General features: G+C 35.0%; 1 protein-coding gene across 1 annotated transcript; it reads left to right on the forward strand.

Annotated features, from left to right (window-relative positions):
• Nucleotides 1-6,234: 6,234 nt before the first annotated feature.
• Nucleotides 6,235-21,750, forward strand: LOC113491800. The gene is made up of 4 exons (XM_026868969.1): nucleotides 6,235-6,377; nucleotides 20,208-20,290; nucleotides 20,588-20,705; nucleotides 20,856-21,750. Exons 1-4 carry the CDS (start codon nucleotides 6,317-6,319, stop codon nucleotides 21,083-21,085), a joined length of 492 nt encoding a protein of 163 aa, XP_026724770.1. The 5' UTR covers nucleotides 6,235-6,316; the 3' UTR covers nucleotides 21,086-21,750.
• Nucleotides 21,751-22,607: the final 857 nt, after the last annotated feature.

The raw sequence follows: 22,607 nt of genomic DNA on the forward strand, positions 1-22,607 counted from the left end.
GCACAAATTAGCTTAGAGACTAAGGTTTTGAAGCAAGAATACAAATCTTTGCATATGAAAATGAAGGTGAAAAACACCACAATTTCCCCCGTAAAAACCATATGGCTATCAGGTACTCAATTAATCATTATGTTATTTTTATCCAAGAGGGTGTTTAGGGAGGTCAAAGGTCGGAAGCTGATGACGTCACCATGTCTGGCTTTCTGGACAAAAACGAATAACAGGATCATAAATAATTCGCGGTTCTCATATAAATCTCGAAAGAGTCCCGCTTATATTACAAGTTATTATGTTACGACACAATTCGAGCACGTTTTTTTTTCTGTTATAAACATCTTAAAATATCATGACTGTTTTTGTAGGGCTGTTATTATAACGTTGATATTTTTTTGGAACAATTGATGATTTGTCAAAATGTAAAATTTTGTATTCAGGCATTGATTAGTTGCCGCTGTTTTTTATAATACTGTTGAGTATTGTGAAATGGAATCAACAGCTTAGGTTTTGAAAAGTCACTTTGTTATTTTGCATAGAACTGTAAGTCCGTCACGACTTTTTAGATACTATTCCCGATAATTAATGATAAAACCGGTTCTCTTTGGATAACAACAATATGTCATAATAAAATATTGATAATTTTACTTATGTAAAGAGTATTATTAGATTGACGTAGGTACATACTGATTAAAATGGTGCAGAGTTACATTCATTCAATTTAGTCCATAATTATTAGTCACTAAGGTTTTCCAAAATATGTATTGCTTGTTACGATTAATTAGTCATATATTTTCATTATTTTATTACTAAGGAAAAAGAGCCTTAAGTGATTTGAGGAAACATAAATTATTCCTCATAATTTTAATTCAATAATAGATACAAACAACCGACTTTAAGTAAAAACTACTGGCCCAAACTCAAGAAATTTTAATGGGACAGTGTTTATCTTTTATCACCTATATCACGTTAAATGATTAAAAAGAAATCTATCTCATACTCCCCTTAACTCATATTTCATTTGTTGCAACTGGAATCTTAGTTCTTCTGCTTTGCTGGCAAATTCAGAAGTCCAGTCCCAGAATAGAGAGGATACCTAGCCTGTAGTGGGTTAGTAGAAATTAAAAACCTAATAAGCTAAAACATCGAAACGAATGTTGTTATTATACAATAATAATAGTATGACAGTGTAATTTTCCCCATAACTACAAATAATCGTCTAAAACCAGCCTAGAAGAAATTCAATAGATTAGACTATTAGATTTCTGCCAGCCTGTCCATAAGGAAGCTGCTGTATTTTACAATAAATCGGTTTTATTAGTCGGCAGCACTTTCCATAAAATAGTGTCTTTAGCTGAACTTTTATGTCTAAAAGTCAAACTGGTTGACAATAAGGCAAAGTCTAATAAACTCTCAAGTATCTCTCTCCATAATCCAGTCTCAAAAGAAAACAATCAGATCTATGAGAATCCTGATAGTTTATGGTTTTAGGCCTCTTCCAAAAATGTAAAACAAACATTTATCCATGAGCTTCAAATCAAAGGCCCCACATAGGCCAAAAAACGGGGAACATAACAATCACGGACGCATAGCGAGCGACGTAATTATTTTCCCAGCCGCAATCATTGGCCTAGCCTGTTCCCAACTATGTTGGGGTCGGCTACCAGTCCAACCGGTTTCAGCTAAGTACCAGTTGTTTTACAAGGAGCGACTGCCTATCTGACCTCCTCAACCCAGTTACCTGGGCAACACGATACCCCTTGGTTAGACTGGCTGTCAGACTTTTTCAAGCTTCTGACTACCTGTAACGACTGCCAAAGATGGTGGAATAACAGCCGGGACCCACAATTTAACGTGCCTTCCGAAACACGGAAGAACTCGTTATGACAAAGATGGTCACCCATCTACGGACCAACCGCGTCAAGCATAGCTTAACCTGTGATCGAATCACTTACGCAGTTATAGCTTAGCCACGATTTTCCCAGCCGCAATGCCAGGTACAATAATGCATTTGATACGTAACCACCCATAGACACTGTACCGTAACCTATTGACAGATGTCAAACCATGACGAAAGATAACGTTGTTTGAATTTTGAATGAGGTCACGTTCGTTAGAGGTCTGTATTTAGCTAGTATTACGCATCGTTGACACCTGATGTCCATGCAGACAGTTTTGGGCGTGTTAGTACTTAGCAAACATTTTGAACATCCTGTCGAAATACAAACCTGCAAGGTACATTTTTCGAGTGTTAACTGGCTTGGTTTAAATGTTTTGAATTGCCAGTGCCCCGGACCAACCAAGTGATATGTCAATATTTATAGACAACGTTAGATAGAACGAACTCACGTGACTTATAGAAACGAAATCCGAAATTTATAGATCTGTATATAGTTCCTCAAAACGAGTGATACTTCTAGGAGTGATGGACAGACTATAAGTGTATGACAGTGACAAGTCTGAGTCAGACCTTTCCTCTTCAATCACTTCATCTATGTATTAAGAAAACCGCATCAAAATCCGTTGCGTAGTTTTAAAGATTTATGCATACAAAGGGATGACAGAGAAAGCGACTTTGTTTTGTACAATGTAGTGACTAACTATTGCCCTTAGTTTCGTCTACGTGAATGAGAATAAGAAGTACCATAATATATGTGTTGTTTCAAGCGAATAATATCTTCTAATATAATATATAATCTTCTAATATATAAAATTCCCGTGTCACGATGTTTAGTTACCGTACTCCTCCGAAACGGCTTAACCGATTTTTACCAAATTTTATATGCGTATTCAGTGGGTCTGAGAATCGACCAACATCTATTTTTCATAGCCCTAAGTGATAATAAGGGTTGTTCACACTATTTTTTTTATAATGTGGCGTTAAAAACATACATACAACTAGAAATAATTGATTTGGCAAAAACGACATTTGCTGGGTCAGCTAGTTGATGTATAAATTTAATACGATTACGAACATATGTATAATATAATATTAATAGGATTAATAGGCATTCGATTTTGTACATTCGTAACGGAATACGACCAATAGTTCTTCCTCAATTATCTTGTCAAACTCATGTTACACTAATTGAATGCCAGTTATTAATTTATTTATGACTATATTTCCCTTAGTTGTGTTTTCTGGTATTTCATAAACCACAATTGAGTACCCAACTTAGTCACCAAGTTTTTGTACATTGATTTGACCACGAATGATTTAGTTTTCCTGTGTACCTGACTCATGAGCTCAAACAGTAGGTTACGAGGTGGGTATTGTTCTTTTATCATAACATAACGGTAACATGTATTTTCCCTAAGGTTTATGCCTCATTATTTCTTCACAAACTATAAATCTTATTATCTCCTAAACTGTACCACTTAGTACACACTTGCCTACGATTTCAAAACACCTAATCGATTTTCTAAACTGGATCAAGTCGTACGTTTGCATATACGATTCAAATTATATAACTGGTTACTGATAACCTCAACGATAATCGGTTTGTGCGCAAAAAGGTTTCATATCAGCTAGCTGAGGTAATATTTGTGTGAACTTCGCATTTTGTTTACTAGAAACTCTGAGTCAAGTCAGAATGAACATTTTTAATGGTATTGTACGAAGTGGGTTGACATTACGTAGAAAAGTCATATTCGAAACTAGCTGTTGCCCGCGACTTCGTTCGCGTGGTTAGAAGATATAAGTTAGGATTTTTTGAATGGATGCCCTCGAAGGTGAATAATCCTGTTTTTTCCACATTTTCCATTGTATCTTCGCTCCTATTAGTCGCAGCGTGATGGTATATAGCTTTAAACCTTCCTCGATGAATGGTCTATTCAACACAAAAGAACAAGAATTTTTCAAATTGAACCAGTTGTTCCTGAGATTAGCTCGTTCAAACAAACAAACTCTTCAGCTTTATATATTAGTATAGAAGTATAGATAGCACCAACGATGATCAAACGAATTTGTTGAGCGAAATGACGATAAACTTCACGTGAGTCGTCAAAAAGCATCATCATTGCATCGAATTCATTTCTCTCACGGTGTTCACATGTATTTGCAAAAAAAACATTACCGAGGACTTTCAAAGTTTACAATGAATGATCACGCAGTACATGTTTATAAAGATATTTCAATTTTAATTCAAAATCGAATGCTCCGTATAACCATATTCAATGTAAAAACGATTTGAAAATTGACTAAAAAGAACTCGCGCGTGACCAATATTTTATTATTCATGAATACCTTGCTCCCAAATATTTGCGGGAAAAAATGATATCAAACCAAGGAGAGAAGTAAAAAATAACAATATTAACAATTAACCTTGAATATTTAGTAAGATATCCTGCCCAAAGATTTAGTACAAGTACATTTCTTACTTGTCGGACAGTACGTTGACCAAACGTTCTGAAATTTTGGAGACGTTTCGACATAGGGCTGGGATTAAAGTGCAAAGTGTTAGTACTTTGAAAGAACTTAAAAAACGGTTAGTTTTATATGTATCAACAAGTTACAGGTACAGAATACTATTGTTAGAATAGCCGAGTAGTTGAGGTTACGGGTCGCGAGTTCGATCCCCGCTTAGGAAAAGTATTGTGTGATCTACGAATGCTTGTATTGAGTCCGGGTCTCTTCCAGCATGTGACTTTTGAATGTTTGTGAAATCCTCAGCAATACAAGGATTAAATTCATTTAAAAGAAACCAATCCTGAAAAAGCTTGAATAAGAATTGAATAATAAGGAATATAATATATTGAGCGAGTGATTACCATTGTTGTTTAACTTAATTGACAATTGATTGTTGTATTCAATGGTAGAAACAGGATAAAACAATTACAAATTGCGTCATTACTAATACTTATTTGTAACCTGAAACAACTTTAATGAGAAATTAATAATTGTGTGGAAAAAAATTGTATTACAATATATAGCAATAGCATAGTAGGAACTCGTGGCTAAGCTTAAACTGCACAATTGAGCGATCATAAGTTAAGCTACGCTTGATACAGTCGGTTTGTTAATGGGTGACCATCTGTGCCATAACGAATTTAAATCACGTTTCGCAAGGCATGTTAAATTGTGGATCTCGGTTGTTATGTGTCATCTTTGTCGTTACAGCCGTTACAGGTTGTCAGAGGCTAGAAAGCCTAACAACCAGTCTATCTAATGGGTACCGCGTTGCCCAGGTAACTGGGTTGAGGAGGTCAGATAGGCAATCGCTTCTTGTAAACAGTACATACAGTTGTTAGCTGCTTCCGGCTAGACTGGAAGCCGACCTCATTACATTATGGGATAAGTCGAGGCTCATGATGAATGTATAGCACCATAATTATTGGTGAGTCTGTTCTAGATTTTAATTTGTGTTCTCTATCTATACGTAGCCCAGTTTTTAGTTTTTAGTTCTGTACCCAAAGAGTAAAAACCTAAAAGTCCATCCATCCCTCACCAGGTTGCATCTTATAAACCGTGATAACTAAAAATATTGAGCAATTTATCTCGAGTAGTGCACTTACTTTAAAACGCAGTGCTGTTAGGCCCCTGATTGATGATTATTTTTAGGACGTTGTCACCGTTCCTTCTTGATTTATTAAATCATAGGCAATTTCGGCCATTTAGATTGCATGCACACGTGAGACATCCAACTAGTTCCAAGGAAAGGAAGGGGTAAATAAAGTCTTTGTGTGTGTATTAGCGTTCCCATCTGCAGTGAATTGGTTAATTGGCTTGTCTTTTCTCGGCAGGATAATTTCCGTAATTCATGGGACTTACATGCACAGAAGAACATGGTAGCGCAACTCATGATGTCTCGTCTCTCTTCCACAACTGCAATTACATGACTTCAAGAGGTGTTGGCAAACAATACGATATCGATGATGATAAAAACAAGAAAATAAGGTTGGTAATAATTACGTAAACGTGACGAATACATTTTTTCCTTGATTTATGTCAAATCATATTAGATCGATTTGATGGTAATCGATTTAGGATAATCCAGTAGGATTGAATAGACCGGAATCCGCTCCAAAATTGTTTGAAATAAAGCTGTAACAGGCTACAACTATTCACGGCTAGGTGGCACCTAAAGGAGTGTTTGAAGACTCAATTACATTTCTTCCGTTAACGGTGATTCAGAACAAATTAAGCCCCAGGATTATCCTGAATGTAGTGTTGAGTTGCGGGCCCTACGTAACGTGTAAATGCGTTGGCTGGCGACATGCTGGCGGCGGGCGCGGCGAGCGTCGTCTCAATGCTCAGTACCGCTCACCCGTAGCCCGAGATCAGTCGTTTCCCGTGCTTTAAACAAATAAAAAGAAAAAAAAAATGGCCCGATACGGATTCACCGCATTGAACCTTGCTGTTCTTCTGGCTCTATTCGAAATCGGTAAGTTTGTAAAATTTTTGCCCGTGACTGTACTTTCAACGGCCGATTATACTTGATTTGTATTACAATCGAGATTATTTTGTATCTTCTTATCAGATAGCTTATAGGTAGGTATTTTCATTTACTATCAATTTATTGATATCGAATCATAAGATTTATCAATTGATTGTATACACTTTCAATTACTTTAGCTTGCACGTTTAAGTTTTAGACCGGTTTTGTTTTGTTTTTGAATCTAAATGATGGTTACGTTTATTTAGTAAGCTTTTTATGTAACTTTTTTTGCATGTAATTCAGTTGAGGAATAATGATCCTTATTCCTTTTGCGGTTGGTTTCACATTTAGTTAATTGATTTTTTTTGTAATGTTGTTGTTCATGGATTACCTTTCTATACTTACTTGGATAACGATTTAATTTGAATATACCTACCCACTGGACGGGATTTCAACTTTATGTATGACTTTTAAAAAGTTTCCTAAATAAACTTACATTTTACCAACTATTGGCATTTTAACATAAAAAATGTTATTTTAGACCTTATTTTCAGTTTCATCTTTTAAAATAGAGTTTAATGTTTTCTTCAGTGTATACAATGTTTCGAACGCTCAAATCTACACGCGCTAAAGAAATTGGGTCAAACCTGTCTTGTAGACAAACTTTCCCATTTTTACGTTCGAAAATAGTACTAATCTGTGTCCAGAAACGTTAATCATTTTAACGATATGATCAAAGGAGATAACTTACAGAAGTATGATATGACATAAGGGTTACACGTTAATACTTAAACCTACATTTATCTAATTTATCAACAACGAATTAAATAACTAAAAAAAATCACTATCTAATTAAATATATTTTATTACTACACTACACTGAATAAACCTTAAAGTTATTAAACATTAGTAACACAACTCACGTTTTTCTATATATTATATTTCAAAAACTGTAAACTATTCGTTACTTTTTTACAAAAATAAAATAAACCTGTCTAAATTATACGTCATCAAAGCGAATAAGTGTGCCCTTTTTATGAAAAAAAAAGATTAAATTTACTAAATATTTAACCTCAAATTCCCAAAAAAAACTTGTAAAAAAATATTACAATTTTTTTTTAGAATTAGATTAATCATTAAACGCATTTATTCTAAACCGGTTTGAAACCATCTAGAAACTATTCAATGGATTACATAACGGACCAAAAATAAATATGATCTAATTAATATGTTGCGAAGCCTAAGGACTTTAGTTTCAACATCTGTTGCTATACATAAACATGTGTTTACAATAGGTATGTAACAAAACAAGTTGAAATTCGGTTTAGAGTTAGTTTTGGAGAAGAACAAGTGGTTCTCAATGGCAAAACATTACGGCTTACAGTCACTCTACTTACTTATAACTGGGCCCCAATTCTGCTATTAACAATGGCCGATTAATGAATGGAAATTTTGATTTTTGATTAAATTGGCACTATTCGTATTAGTCTAAGCAATTTTCCAACACAATAATCGGAAATTCAGTACGGGGTGGAACACTCACTCTCAATTTCCAATTATTTTGTTCGCAAAATGATTAAGAGAACAGGTATGGTTTCAAATTTAATCAAATTATCATTCTATCATCGGCCATAGTAAATTGCAGAATCGGGGCCCTGTTTGTCTACCACGTACTCTTCGAGTTATATTAATGCTGTTGTGAAAGAGTGACAGAGAACTACGCGTAGAGCATTGTCTCTTTCCCACAAGATACTTTAAGGTATTGGTAGGTTTCGTGTACTGTCCTTTTACCTTCATGACACTACTTGGACAAACAAAGCGAATATGGCAAGGTTTACTTTAACAAGTGCCATTGCGACACACAGTGAATCAGCCGAGCCAGTTCAGAAACCGAAATAACTCCAATGAACGTTGTAAAATTGTTGCGAATGTAACTGTTTGTGTGTGTGCCTGTTACGCTCTTATGGATAAACTACTGAATCGATTTCGATGATACTTATAATGGTCAAAGGAAAGTCAATGGAAGATCAGATGCAGGAAACACAATTTTACGTGCCTTCCGAAACACAGTAGTCGGTGCATGCATTGATATCGAACTCCAGACTAAGCTATACATATAATGTGTAAGAAATGGCTATTAACATGAACAATTTTGTTGACGTTACGATTGAGCGAGACAAAAATATATTTCTCATAATAGACGCAAAAACTTTATTAAATACTACTTAGTTGTCGACTCCGTCTGCGTGGACTTCAGTTTACAGCGTTCGGTGATCCCCGTTTCCATGGAAATGCATCCCCTTAGTGATCTTATAGCTTTAACACACCTTTTCGAATATCCCTCGGGAACTATTCCAAAAATCGGGATAAAAGGTAGCCTATGTTCTTTTCCATGTCAATGGCTATATGCATGACAAATTTCATCCAAATCCGTTCAGCCGTTTTTGCGTGATTGAGTAACAAACATCCAAACATCCACACTTTCACATTTATAATATTAGTAAGGATTATGTTTTTAAATTGATCGAACTAGAGGAAGAAAGACTTAAACCTACACAAGATTATATTATGTATCCCGTTAGTTATAGAAATTGCTAACAATAGAACATTATAATTTCCCCAGTCGTAAAACAGAGGTAAAGGAAAGTATATGACACGTGAAAATAAGTTTTTATGCATGTGCATGTAATAACGGTGAAATGGCTTGGTATAGAAAACACGGAACTTACATGAAATAAAATGCATTCTTTATGATATAAAAGTAAATCGAATACATGTGCAATGTCAAATCCGCGGTCATATCTATACTTCTATACTAATATATAAAGCTGAAGAGTTTGTTTGTTTGAACGCGCAAATCTCAATAACTACTGGTCCAAATTGAAAAATTCTTTTTGTGCTGAATAGACCATTCATCGAGGAAGGCTTTAGGCTATAAACCATCACGCTGCGACTAATAGAAGCGAAGATACAATGGAAAATGTGAAAAAAACAGGGCAGGTATAAATCATAACTTATATCTTCTACCCACGGGAACGAAGTCGCGGGCAACAGCTATTTTCAATATTTCTTCAGTACAAGCGAAAAAAAAACAACAAGATTTTCAAAGAATGGTTTAGTTAGACCATCCCGAAGAAATATTCTGGCTCCCAAACAAATTTTGATCAAGTGATGACAATTAGTATAGGCAGTGATTGCAAAGCAATTTTTGTGAAAACATGTAACCATATTTCTTAAGCTTAGTCTCCGCTGTTAATGACAGTTCAATTGTTCCTATTCAAGCACAGAATTAAAAGTACTACAAGTATGTCTAAATTAAAAACAGGGTTCAAAACAACACCCAATTTGTTTATATCATAGCATCGCTCATAGAAAATTAGTTCCTACCTGTTAGGAAATTAATATAATAATAATAAATTTATTTATTCGGACAACAGAGATCCATACTAAGCAGGTACATGAGTAAATATAAAATAAAAATAAAAAAACAAATTAAAGTTAAAATTAATACAATATGGTGAACAGGGACTTAGTCCGCTGTACAAACTTAAACATTAGTGGACAATCAAACTTATTAGCTATAGTGTTCAGGATGCTGTGACTGCTCCCACGCAACCGACCGACAAGCGACGCAGTCTTTTTACGCCAGAGGGCATCAAACCCGTCGGTACGTGCATCAGCGAACATGCCCGATGCACTGCAGAAGCGCGGAAGCCGTAACAGTGCCCTGAACGCATTGTTATATTGGACTCGCAGAGCACTATAAGCCCGTTGGGTATAGTTAGCCCACAGACCCCCAGCGTATAGTGAGGTACAATATGCCTTAAATAAGGTAATTTTGACCCCATCTGTACACCGGGAAAATCTGCGAGCCAACATGTTCGCCCTAACTGACAGTGCTCTGCGTTCCCTTTCCATGTCCATGTCGTCCTTCAGGTCGTCAGTTAACCAATGTCCAAGATATTTAAAGTTGAAGACTCTTTTCAGCGATACACCATTAAGAACAATCGGCTGTATTGGTGGACTCTTTGGACCCGATTTGAACGCCATGCATACGGACTTCTTTACATTGTATATCAAACCGTGAGAGGCAACAAACAACTCACACACTGCAATAAGCTTCCGAAGAGCACCGATTGAGGGAGCCAGCAGCACCATGTCATCTGCATAGCTGAAGTTGTTACAGCAAACACCATCAACATAGCATCCGACACGCATGCCGCTAAGCTCCTCAATCAAGGCATTTACGTACAGGTTGAAGAGTAAGGGAGAACTCAACCCCCCTTGTCTCACCACACACTCCAACCTGCTCGCATTCGAAAGCTCGCCCGCCCACCTCACACGGTTCTCCTGGTTGATATACCAATACCTCAGGAGAGATACCAACTCTGTCGGCACACTTGTGTTAGCCAATTTCTCCCACAGGACATCATAGGCCACGAGATCAAAGGCTTTGCTCAAGTCCAGGAAACAGGCGTATACAGGAGTTCGTCTATCTGTATAGTACTTGACTATATATGGCTGTGTCAGTAGACAGCCCAGGTCGAAACCCGAACTGAGCATCATGCAGTTTAATGTGCATTGTAAAATGTGAATTGAGTACACTGTCAAGCACCTTAGCTAAAATGGTCGCCAAGGAAATTGGCCTGTAGTTCGTCTTGTCAGCCATGTCTCCTGTCCTGTTTTTAGCAATTGGAACCACCAGAGTCCGCATCAGTCCCTGAGGAAGGTATTCATGGTTTATGCATAGATTAAAAAGCATAGCTAGGACTCGAGGTAAATGGACGCCAGCATGTCTCAGGTGTTCGACACTGAGTCCATCGTGACCGGGAGATTTACCTCCTGTCATCTTCTGAATGGCAGTTTTTATTTCTTTTGCAAGAATGACGGTAGAGACTGTAGAATGACAGGAATGCAAAAGTTCCCGACACGGAGGACCCAGAGGCGACTTTATGGAATAATATGATTGAAACATGTTAGCTATATCCTTTGGAGTAGAGACATTGTCAACACTTGCAGGAATGCTAGGCTTATAACTGGTACTGTTTGTACATTTCCAGAAATTCTTAAAATCAGAGTTTGCATGATGCTTGGCCAAAATATCCATCTGAATCTGTTGTTGGTGGTTTTGACACCACTTGAGTTTACCTTTGAATTGTTTACGTGCCTCTACCATTTCATAATACGCATCAGTGTCAGTGGGTTTACCACAAGATACCCATGTTCATGAAATTAAGATCATAATTCAAAATTATATGTACGAAAATCTGGAAGAATTCCAGACATTTTTTTACAATTTCGTAAAAGTAAGCTTGGTATGTAGAATTTGTGTAGACATCAGCTCAGTGTTCCCATTTTACGATCTGATACTGTCACTGTAATAAAATATCAGGGAATGTCTGTGTCGCATCTTTTTGACTAAATTGTGGCGTTCGAAATACAAAGTAGACAGAGTAGTTCTAGGTAGCTTTTAGGTCGGACTGGCTTTAGATTGCTGCGACAAGAATGAGGATATCGAAATAGATTCGACTCGTTTTTCTTTGCGAAATCATAAAGAACTATGTAGACTTATGTCTTATTTTTTTATTAAGTATTACTAAGATTAAATCATTTAGTTTGATTACAGTTTAAAAAACGTAGATATAGGACAATTTGTTTACTCTGCCTACGTTAAAGAGAGTTACGAGTCGGAACTGATGCTTGACAACATTGTCGTTTCCACGTGACTGTAGATGATGTTGACCTTTGATGCGATTTACGTAAAAAGCTTATTTTTCAAAGTAGTAAAAAACGAGTATATCTTTAGCTTGTGGAGTAAAACGGTCAAATCTAAACATCGCTATTAGACAAAGAGTATTGCGTAAAAAGTTAAAAATAAATCGACATATACACAGGTCATTTTAACCTGTAAGATGTAAATCTGTCTTACAATAAAAATAACTATTTTCATCTCATCTAGTTTTTTCAGTATTTCTTTAAATTAAATAGGGATTTTATTACTTTAAAAGGTTTTTAATACCGCTCTTTATGACCTCGAACGATGTTTTTTTATATTATCCTTGAAAGACAATCATGTGAATCTCATAAATACTTTGATTACACCTTAGGTCTGTACAGACAAACAGAAAGCGACTTTAAGTCTAGACGTTTAAGTATATTTTTGTAATTTCGTCACCTTGCCCTAGAGCTTGGAGTAGTTGAGGTATCGATAAATTGATCATCCTTCATACATTAGATCATACCTATTATTAGTTCTGACTGTTGTCAATACTGTGTTCATTGTCAACGAATATACTAACTTTAATTAAAATAAAAAATGGCGGGACGAATTCGTTTTTTATAAAACTGGTCACTTAGCCAATATGGCCGATATAAATGAAAGGAGGGAAGGAAGGCCTTTGCGCTGCAGTGGAATACCAATACCTGATTATTTTTCTAAAACTGAATTGCTGTTCGTTAGTCCCGCTAAAACTCGAGAACTACTGAACCGATTTGGATTATTTTAGTCGTTTTAAACGGTGATAAATATGGGAAAGTTTAGGTAATTTTGCCTACCTGCCTTGTCACGAGTAATATAGACTGTTAGTCGTTAGCAATAGTGTATTCAGTTCTGTAGCTGACACTGAGTCATTTACGCAGATTTAAAAGAAAATAGAATAAAAAGTGTCCCCTTTTTTCTGTGACCAAAGTCGCCTTAAAACTTTGCGAATACAGGATCGTTACTTGGCAGTCAGTTAGATAAAAAGAACAATCACATTCTAAAGTTATACAAAGGGTGAAATTTAAATTTTTCTCCTAAATTCTGACTTGAATCCTACCTAAGACTAGACTACAAGAGTAATGTTTTTTTATCATTATGACTGGTTTACGACTATCTGAGATCAATTCTGATCTAAGAAATATATATAGGATAATAAAACAGAAAAAAATCTAACTGAAATGCATACTCGTAGTTGTTAACTGAAGAGTGAACAGTGCAGGCCTCCTCTTAACTCATTAGGTACTATTGTAGTTGACATACTACAGTGCAGCCATTGTAACTAGGTACGTCGACAAACAACCACTTAATATCACTGTCTCTGTTTCACACACCAAGCTTGTATACTTTGGTCACACTCTCACAAATTTGTTTCCCTTTTCCGAAGCGCCAAGTTACATCGGCCGTAGTGTACAAAGCGATGACTCTTTCGCAACACAATGAGCCCGATAGTTTTTTTTGTTGAACCAAGTATTACGTAATGTGTTATTTAAAACTTTTTGCGGTTTATGTTTCGCGAGATGTCCTTGGTTACGAACTTACATCGGATTAAATAATCATGGTCAATTGTTATTCGTTTTGTTTAACGGTTCAATGAATGAATGTTTGCGCAAGGATATAGGTTCGAACCCAGAAGAGTCTTAACGTTTTAAACTAGTCTTCATGAAAAACAAATCTAGCCCGCAATTAAACTAATTTAGTACAATTTGGTTGTCTCTTCTTTTAAAAGTGGACTTTGCACAACTATGACTACGACATGAGCAAGTCAGGCCGGTATCACAGGTTTCAATTATTATGACTGTAATATGAAACACTGATTATGAACATGCCATTAATGTTAGACAAATTGTAATTCGTTCCTAGAATTCTGACAGTATAATTGGGCCAATATTGATTACCTTGATCCGTTCTTTTTCCCCGGGGGAATTCCTCATACACTTTCTGGTATCCTATGGAAGGTGGATAGGTATGACTCTCGTCGGCCCCTGGTGGTGAGGTCCCTTGCAAATGAAACAATATCTTGATCCATCCCAATATAAATCTGTTGAATACAATAATTGACTGAATGTTTAAAACATTGATGAATTACTTGAGATATGATAGACTAGAATCTGTTCTTCATAAATATGGCACAGTTATTTTCGTAAATAATCGCGATAGTCCATATCATTGAGGAAAACATGTAAGTAAAAATAATCATAAAATAAATTATTAACGTAAATACTTCTTTTGATTAAAATGATTTGGATAATGATGATCCGCCGATTGGTAATGGCTTACATAAGTATAGATATATCTACACTTACATAAGTCTATGCTTAATCGTAGATAAAGTTTATAATAAAGAAAGCATAGCACTTGGTTTCAGTGGAGACTTTGGAACAACACTGTCATTTGTTTTTATATTGTGAGTTTTAAGTCATCGGTGATAAATAATATTTTAGCATTCAAGTTACATGCACAAACACATTTATACTTGGACAAGCATTCGTCGATCACATAAACGCTGTTCCTATGCGAGGATCGAACCCTTGACATGTCGCGTAGTGGGTGTCGCGATGATGTCGTACCAGGCAAACACCTGACTACTGAAACAAAACTTATCTGTAAGGTGTTCGTAAATTCTCGATATTCGGCACCTTACACAATCTACGAAACATTTAAATGACATTTTTGGGCTTTATTAACAACGTTAAAAGTAAAACTGTGCTGACTGCAGTAGTGAAAAGGGATTTTTTGTGCATGTAATGCGGACAACATCACATACATTGTTCTGAACCCAAAGTAAGTTGCTAAAGCACTTGTGTTGTGGAATTCAGATACAACGAAGCATGTGATTTGTATGTTTGTAATACTGATTAAATTCCTTACTGCGGGATTCGTTTTTTTTTTACATAAAAAAGAGGAAAAGAGTGGGCACACTATACGTAGAGCAACATCTCTTTTCGTCTACAGTTATAAGAAGACCCTCAGAAATCCTCTAAACAATTACTTATGATAATACCGATTTTGATGTTATCAAAATGATTATTAAGTCTAGTACTTTTTCTTTGAAATTCAAGTGTAGACCGAGGAAATGGCGTTAATTAACATTTCCTGTATATAAGCCTCCGATATCTATAGATATGTATCTGAATGATATGTTAGACCACCACAAACAAACATTAGATTACGATCGGTACAAGTTTGAATAGGTGTCTTCGTGAGCTTAGCATGTTTTAATAGTATACTATTTTAGGTGTCTTCGTAAGCTTAGATATGATTTTTTTAAAACGATTTTTTTTTTATTTTCAACCTAGTCCTTAAGAAAAGATTCTCAATTCGTCTGATTTTTATGTGTGTTACTCATATCTCATAACTTTTTATTATTATTTATTTATTTATTAAACTGTTTACATTATACTTATTTGCTTTGCATAAACCCCAACCCCCAACTTCGCACGGGATATACCGATTTTGTTATTACATTTAACGTAAAGTAGATCTTCTCAACACCTGGATCCATAAAAAATCATCATCATTCAATCGTTTAGATAAGTAGTTTTTATTTGTACGTTTTTGTTGTTAAAGAAATATTATTGGTATAAGGCTTAAGGTCTTAAAGTAAGTTGAAGTCCATTTTGTATAGCGTCAAGCGACATATCACTTCCATATATCTTAGCGTCACAAATATTTTTGGTTTAGTATTGGTTAGGTTATGTTCTGGTTCTAGTCTGGAAGAGAATTCAGTTTTGAAGGATTCTAACTAATCACTGTCAATTGAAAAGCAAACGTAAATAACATGTTACATGTTAATGTATTTTTTGAAATGGAAATTATCATCTTAATCATTAGTTTAAGACAGTTAAACGAAGATAGATGAATTGTGTAATAAATTATCGTTATATCCTTACTAATATTATAAATTTGAAAGTAACTCTGTCTGTCTGTCTGTTACGCTTTCATGTCTAAACCACTGAACTGATTTTAATGAAATTCGGTACAGAGATAGAGTTGACATTGGGAAAAAACATTTTATCCCGTACTTTTGAAGATTTCTCTTGGAAACGCGATATAACCGACCTCGACGCGGGCGTTAGCATAGGTATGTTTCTCTCTTTTTAAATAAAAAATGTTAAGTCATTGCAGATTTTATTAAAACTCCGATTAGTTGATAGTCAAGTGCTATTATATCATAGCTATCAGAGTGATAAACATATTAATGCACTTAAAACATTTGGACTTGATCCAAATGAAGTTGTGAAAATGCACATAAACTACTAACTTAAGCTAATTTAAGAATAATGCAGCTTCATAAAATTGAATGAAATAATTTATTTAAAAACGTCGTTATTTAAATTTTCTCGCTTAGCTTCCTTTGTATTTACGATGGCCATTATTTACGGTGAATTTAAACAAGTCAGTAGTTTGTGTTGTCCTTGTATGCCCATAATTATGGCAAAGTCAAAATATTTATTTGAGTCTATTGTCATTTGATGTTGATATTATTATAATTGACTGTATTATTGTTTGTTTTTATGGTTATTTGAATACTTCGAGTTTAAATGGAAAAATTAAACAAACGATTTTAAATTACAATCAATTGAAATTGGACAATAGTAAAGGTAACAATGATAACCTAAAAAACGCGATTACGTTTAACAAATAACAATTTCAGAAAAATTAAACTAAAACTAAATTAATAATTTGATAATAACTCATCCAATCAAGGATGAGGTATTTCTCTAAAATCAACCGAAAATAGGTAAATAGATAGATAGATTGTTTATTTATTTGCCAAATATATGGTAGTTCTATATCTTATGACTAACAAACAGATTTTTAATTTTAAAATTTATAATAAAAGCTACAATAACAACAACACAATATTACAAAGATATACAATTAAATTACATTATAAATGGTACAGAAAAGATTTCAAATAATAATAAATTATATCAGTAAATTAGAAAAATCGATTGGTTGCAATAATAAATAGTGAATAATAAGTAAATAGTGAAAATTATTATGATTAAAATCGAGGTTTAGCTATAACTGCATAAGTGAATCGATCACAGGGTAAGCTACGATTGACGTGATTCCTATTTTTGACGATCTTTGTTACAACCAGTTAAATAATATAGCACGTTAAATTGTGGGTCCCGGCTGTTATTCATACATCTTTAACAGTCGTTATAGGTTGTCAGAAGCTTGAAAGTCTGACAACCAGTCTAACTAAGGGGTATCTTGTGCCCAGATAACTGGGTTGTCTAGGTGAGATAGGCAGTGGCTCCTTGTAACACACACAATAATATAATTTCAAGTACAAATAGAACAAAGATGAACCTTGAACCAATAACAGAAACAGGTAAAGAGTCTCCTCCTTTAGCAGTCGGTCAAAGCATTATATCGTATCATGAGCAAGACGCTTGTTTTTCCTAAGATTCAAGGTTAGGTGTGTCATGGCCTCAATATATAAACGGCGTTGCATGACATCACCTGTGTTGTAATGAATGGTACCACATTCTACTAGAACGTACCGTTCAGTACCTAATATAAAAAGCTAAGGTTTTTTACTGATGAGATTTATATTTAGGATTTTTTCGACTTTATTTTTATCCTCGATGTTTCTTTTACCGTTCTATAATACCTAAAGGAGAAACGACTAATTATTGTTTATGACCTTTTTCGTTTTTGCTCGAAAATAGATACATTTATTTTCAAGATTTTTTTTTCTCCTTGGACTAAGATCTGCTTTTGAAATTTCCTGGTCTTGAAGTATAAAAACTCTAAGGAAGTATCTCGTAAGATGCTTATATGTATTTTGAAATAAACTTTGATAATTTTCAAGTTGTGGATGCATTTTAAGGCTTTTAAGTCCGTAATTTTGACTTAAAATGTCCATCTGGAAACGTAAGATAATACCAAGGTTATTCACAATGTTAACATATATTCCACAATTGAAATGTCGTGGGTTGTTCATTGAAATCAAGGAAAAAGTATTTTATTGTAATTTAACCTTTTTGGTATTTAGAAACATTCAACTCCATCAAGTTAATCGTTCAAAATACCCCGATATGAATCTTATCGAGAATGGATAGATTCCTAATATTTTGCCAGCGAAAATTCTGACTTAGCTTAGGTGTAACTGAGTTGTTTTTTTTATGCAGACTGTTGTAGATCCTACTGCTGGGCAAATGCCTCTCCCTTATTCTTCCAGTCCTCTCTATCTTGTGCGTTTTCTGGCCATGTGCGCCCCGCGTATTTTTATTTTTTTGATCATCACACGGCCTTCACCGCAGACAAACTTTTTACGACATTTTCTCTGTTAGATAGGAAAACTCACTTTAAAAAAAAGTGAATCATGATCATGCTTGACGTAAATATTATTAAATTTCCTGACTCTTACTGAAGAGGTCATTGACACCTCTTTATGTAGGTGCAAAGTTAACCAGTACAAATTAGTCCAATTTGCTATTTAACAAACTATCCAACATACGTGATGATTCACAGTTGGCCTCTTAACCCCAGACAGGAGCGTTAACAACTGAACGGAATTCCTTAGCTCGAACACAGACTTAAGTCTTCATAATTCAGCCTTGTTCAAACTCTTTTATTACAGCTTCGTATGAATGGGAGAATTGAAAATACCAGACTGGCATGATAGAAACCAAATGTCTAAATATTCGGACTTTAAATAAAACCGTGCTAAAACTTTTGAAAACGAGAATGCTGAATTCTAAGATTTTTCTTTAAAATCGGTCCTCCAAGGAATCAGCCAACTGCCAATCTGTTTTTGCTGAACATTTCTGCCTGACGATAATGAATCAATAAATCTAGTTTCATTTCGCAATTTTTGCAGCACATGAAAATTACTCTGATGTACCTATTCACCTTTTGAATCGAAAATATTAATAATCGTTACAAACTTGTCATTTTACGAATATCGTCCCGTCCTTCTGAAACTCCGAAGTTACTAGAACAAATACCAGCCATCAAACTTGCTAAATGGGTGTCATGTGTACAACAACAAGCACCGAACCGGATAACAATAAAAATTCACACGTTCATGTTCAGTTTAGAAATACTACTGCATTTGTTTGACAAACTGAACCCAAAATAACCGTTACGTACGCTTTGTTAAATGGAACATCTATAAATACGAATCACGCCCGTTTTGATTAGTCGGTAGTTTGAAGAGCTCGATAGCGATGGGAGTATTTTCGATGAAAATAGTCTAAAGAAATTCTGGAGCAGAAATGTTATTAATACTAGTATTTCTAGTAGTAGATTCTGGTCGAATTATATTTTAAAAATCAATTTTGTTTTTATAAATTCCTTTTCCCAAAACATTTGTATATACGACCTCATTTTGTTTTCAATACACAAATATTACATTATCCTCCGCCATAGAAAACTGTGATCTCACATCCATGATTCTTCTAACTTTATCGATCTGTTTGTCTCACTGGATGGATATATTTTCATATTATAGCGATAAAAAGTTTTCCCTTTCTATTTCACTCGTTTCCTACGATACTAGATCAGTTTTACGAGCATCGCATCAGCCTATAAATGTTTAGTGTTGTACTTTGGTCCTGTTTTATTCGGCTACAGTGAACAATATAGGGAAGTTTCCTTTTCGACGGACAGTATAAATTATTCCTGAATATTTCTTTTAATTATCATCCTGTTGTCTTGATAGAAGTCTAAATTTTAGGCATGTTAAATTTCGTTGAACATCATTGATTGATTTTACATTAAGATATAGTAAGCTATCAAAAATTACCGTCATGTAACCTTACTTAATACGTAATTTGACAAAACAAACAAGTTATTTTGTGAGCGACAGAGAACATATCTTGATACACAGCTAAAATTATCGTGGATTTTCGTCTATATTTATCGTATTTCGACTTCAAGCGAACCATCGATATTACGTCACTCGAATATGATGCCATATTGTTACAAGTATTTCTAGCACGTACATATTATAGAGATTTAATAGGCATGACCAATGACAGCATTATTCTAAACAAAAGTGCTAATAAAATTGAAAATACGTCGTGTTTACTAAATTGTTCTGTTTCGCCTTTCAGGATCCTGCTTACGTTGTTACCAATGTAACTCTGAATCTGACCCCGCTTGTGGAGACCCCTTCAAGAGCAACAAGCACTTGGTGGTACGTAATCAAATTAACTAATTCATATGTCCCTTTAATTATGATGTAATCGGGTTCTATCATTCAGTCTTAAAATAGAGATTACACTCGTTCTCACTCAGTCTGTTTCTTCGTCATTTATAAAGCTCTGAAATAATTGCAACCAAGATAATTTTGGGTGACATTTCTTGCAAGGCATGCAGTTTTTGTGTTGGGATATTATGGCAGAACCTTTTACCCTCGTAAACTGCACCTTTTCGTTCCGTACAACATTCTTAACGATTTTTGATTAAATTTTTCTTCTTCTTCATTTTACAGGACTGTACTACCCAAGACTCCATCAACTACAACCAACTGTACCTGCGCAGCATTCTTCCAGCTGAAGTCTTTAGCAGCGTCGTTGGAGCGCCCAGATACTGCCACAAAATTGTGATGCGTGAGTACTTTTTTGGTACTTCATAGTAACTGTCGTGAGCACTATTCATTGTTAAATGAAGCAAAGGCTTACTCACGAGCATTTATAGGGATCGTTCAGTATTTTTGATGAGATAAGCATAAAATATATTTTTCAATTTTTATTTTTCAGAAACCGGTGCCGTTGTCCGCACGTGCCTTGACGCCAACCCCGCCGACATCAACCACACCTGCCGCTCCCTGGAGAACTCCTCCAAGCTCGCCACCACCGACATGGCCAAGAAGATCAAGCACTGCAGCGTGTGCGACAAGGACAGCTGCAACGCCGCTACCTCCGTCTCCTTCTCTCTCCCACTCGCTACCCTGGCACTCATCGCTTCATACTTGTTCTGCAAGCAATAATATCCAACAGACTTCGAAGCAAGTGAACAACTATTGGTCTAGCTTAGGCGATACTTCGTGTGTACACAACAGCTTGCTATTGTTAAAAAATGCGATTAATTGGGGTGCCAAACGACTTATATTTCAACATTTTAAGCATTTACATACAGTTTCTAACCATTGGTAAAGCCATAAATGCCTTTAAAGATAACAACGGACCGTCCAATTGATTGTTTGTTTGCTTTATTTGTTTTAGTGTTTAAGATAAGGTAAAATAACTCGGGTAATCACGGAGAGTAATACAGGACATTGACACCGGTATGAGTACCAAAAGTACATGTAACAAATATTTATTAGACTTGTTAGCAATACAATCTGTACCTGGCATTGTTATGTAGATAAAAAGATTTTAACGAAACTTTTTTAAATAAGACACGTATGAATAAAATGTATTTACAATGTTCACTGTGTATATATTTAATGTATTTAGCGAAATATTGCATAAAATTATTGTTTAAGAAAAACTAGCTACGATCATCGTAATTGTTACGTATAAGCTTTGATGTGATTCACTCACTCGTTGTAGTCAGTTCAAAAACATGATATAAGCATTTATGTATTTATGTATAGTTAAAGGCCGTCCTTTTATGTGTATGTATGTGTATTTTTAATAAAATTAAACAAAAGATGTGTCCTTTCATTCAGCACTAGCTGTGATAAGATTACTGCAACCCCAAGGAAAGAAGGCAAGTCAAAAAGCTTTTAAACTTTAAAGTATTGAAACTTATTTATATCACAGTTTTTAAGATTCGATATTGAGCACGCTTTGAAGCGCTTAATAGGGATGATGACTGGGTATAAAAAGAAAAAATCTCATTAGTCCCTTAGTTAGATAATTGAAAAGTATGAGATGCGTATTTTTTCCTTTTTCTGAACAATTAGAATTGACAAAGATTAACTGCTTTAAAGTTTAGGAGAGGAGGCTTGTGACGTGACGATATGGTAAAATTTATACCCAATCGTGACGTCACGCGTAAGTTTCATTCACTGTAATTTGGTCAATTTATGTTTGCGGGACAAATTAAAAAATACATATCTAAAAAATATCTATGAAAAAAGCTATGCTAAAAAAAAATGTCATCATGCCATGGTATGATTGAATAAGTGAAAACTTATTCATACATACCTTAACTGACAAGGACTCATTTGAATGTGTATTTCCCCATACTTCTTTAATCATTATTATTCATCAAGAGGTTTGCAACAATTTGCTCGCAAGCAAAACGGTTAGATAACATTTATTCTTAGCAGCATGCTTTACCGGTATCTGTACCAAGAACTCTTAAAACGATAGTTTTCGTCGAAGCGAGATAGCACGTACAACAGCGCATAGCGACGTCTCACCACGTTCCTTACGTTACCATTTCCATTGAGGGTTTTTGGTAGAGGGCAGGTGATTATATTTTGAGTGTCGGCCTCGTCTGAAGATAATACAATCATATCGTAGTATCTTCACCATAAACTTTAAATCTGATTACTCAAG

This window comes from Trichoplusia ni, chromosome 1 (assembly GCF_003590095.1).
Source record: "Trichoplusia ni isolate ovarian cell line Hi5 chromosome 1, tn1, whole genome shotgun sequence".
NCBI classification, from domain to species: domain Eukaryota; kingdom Metazoa; phylum Arthropoda; class Insecta; order Lepidoptera; family Noctuidae; genus Trichoplusia; species Trichoplusia ni.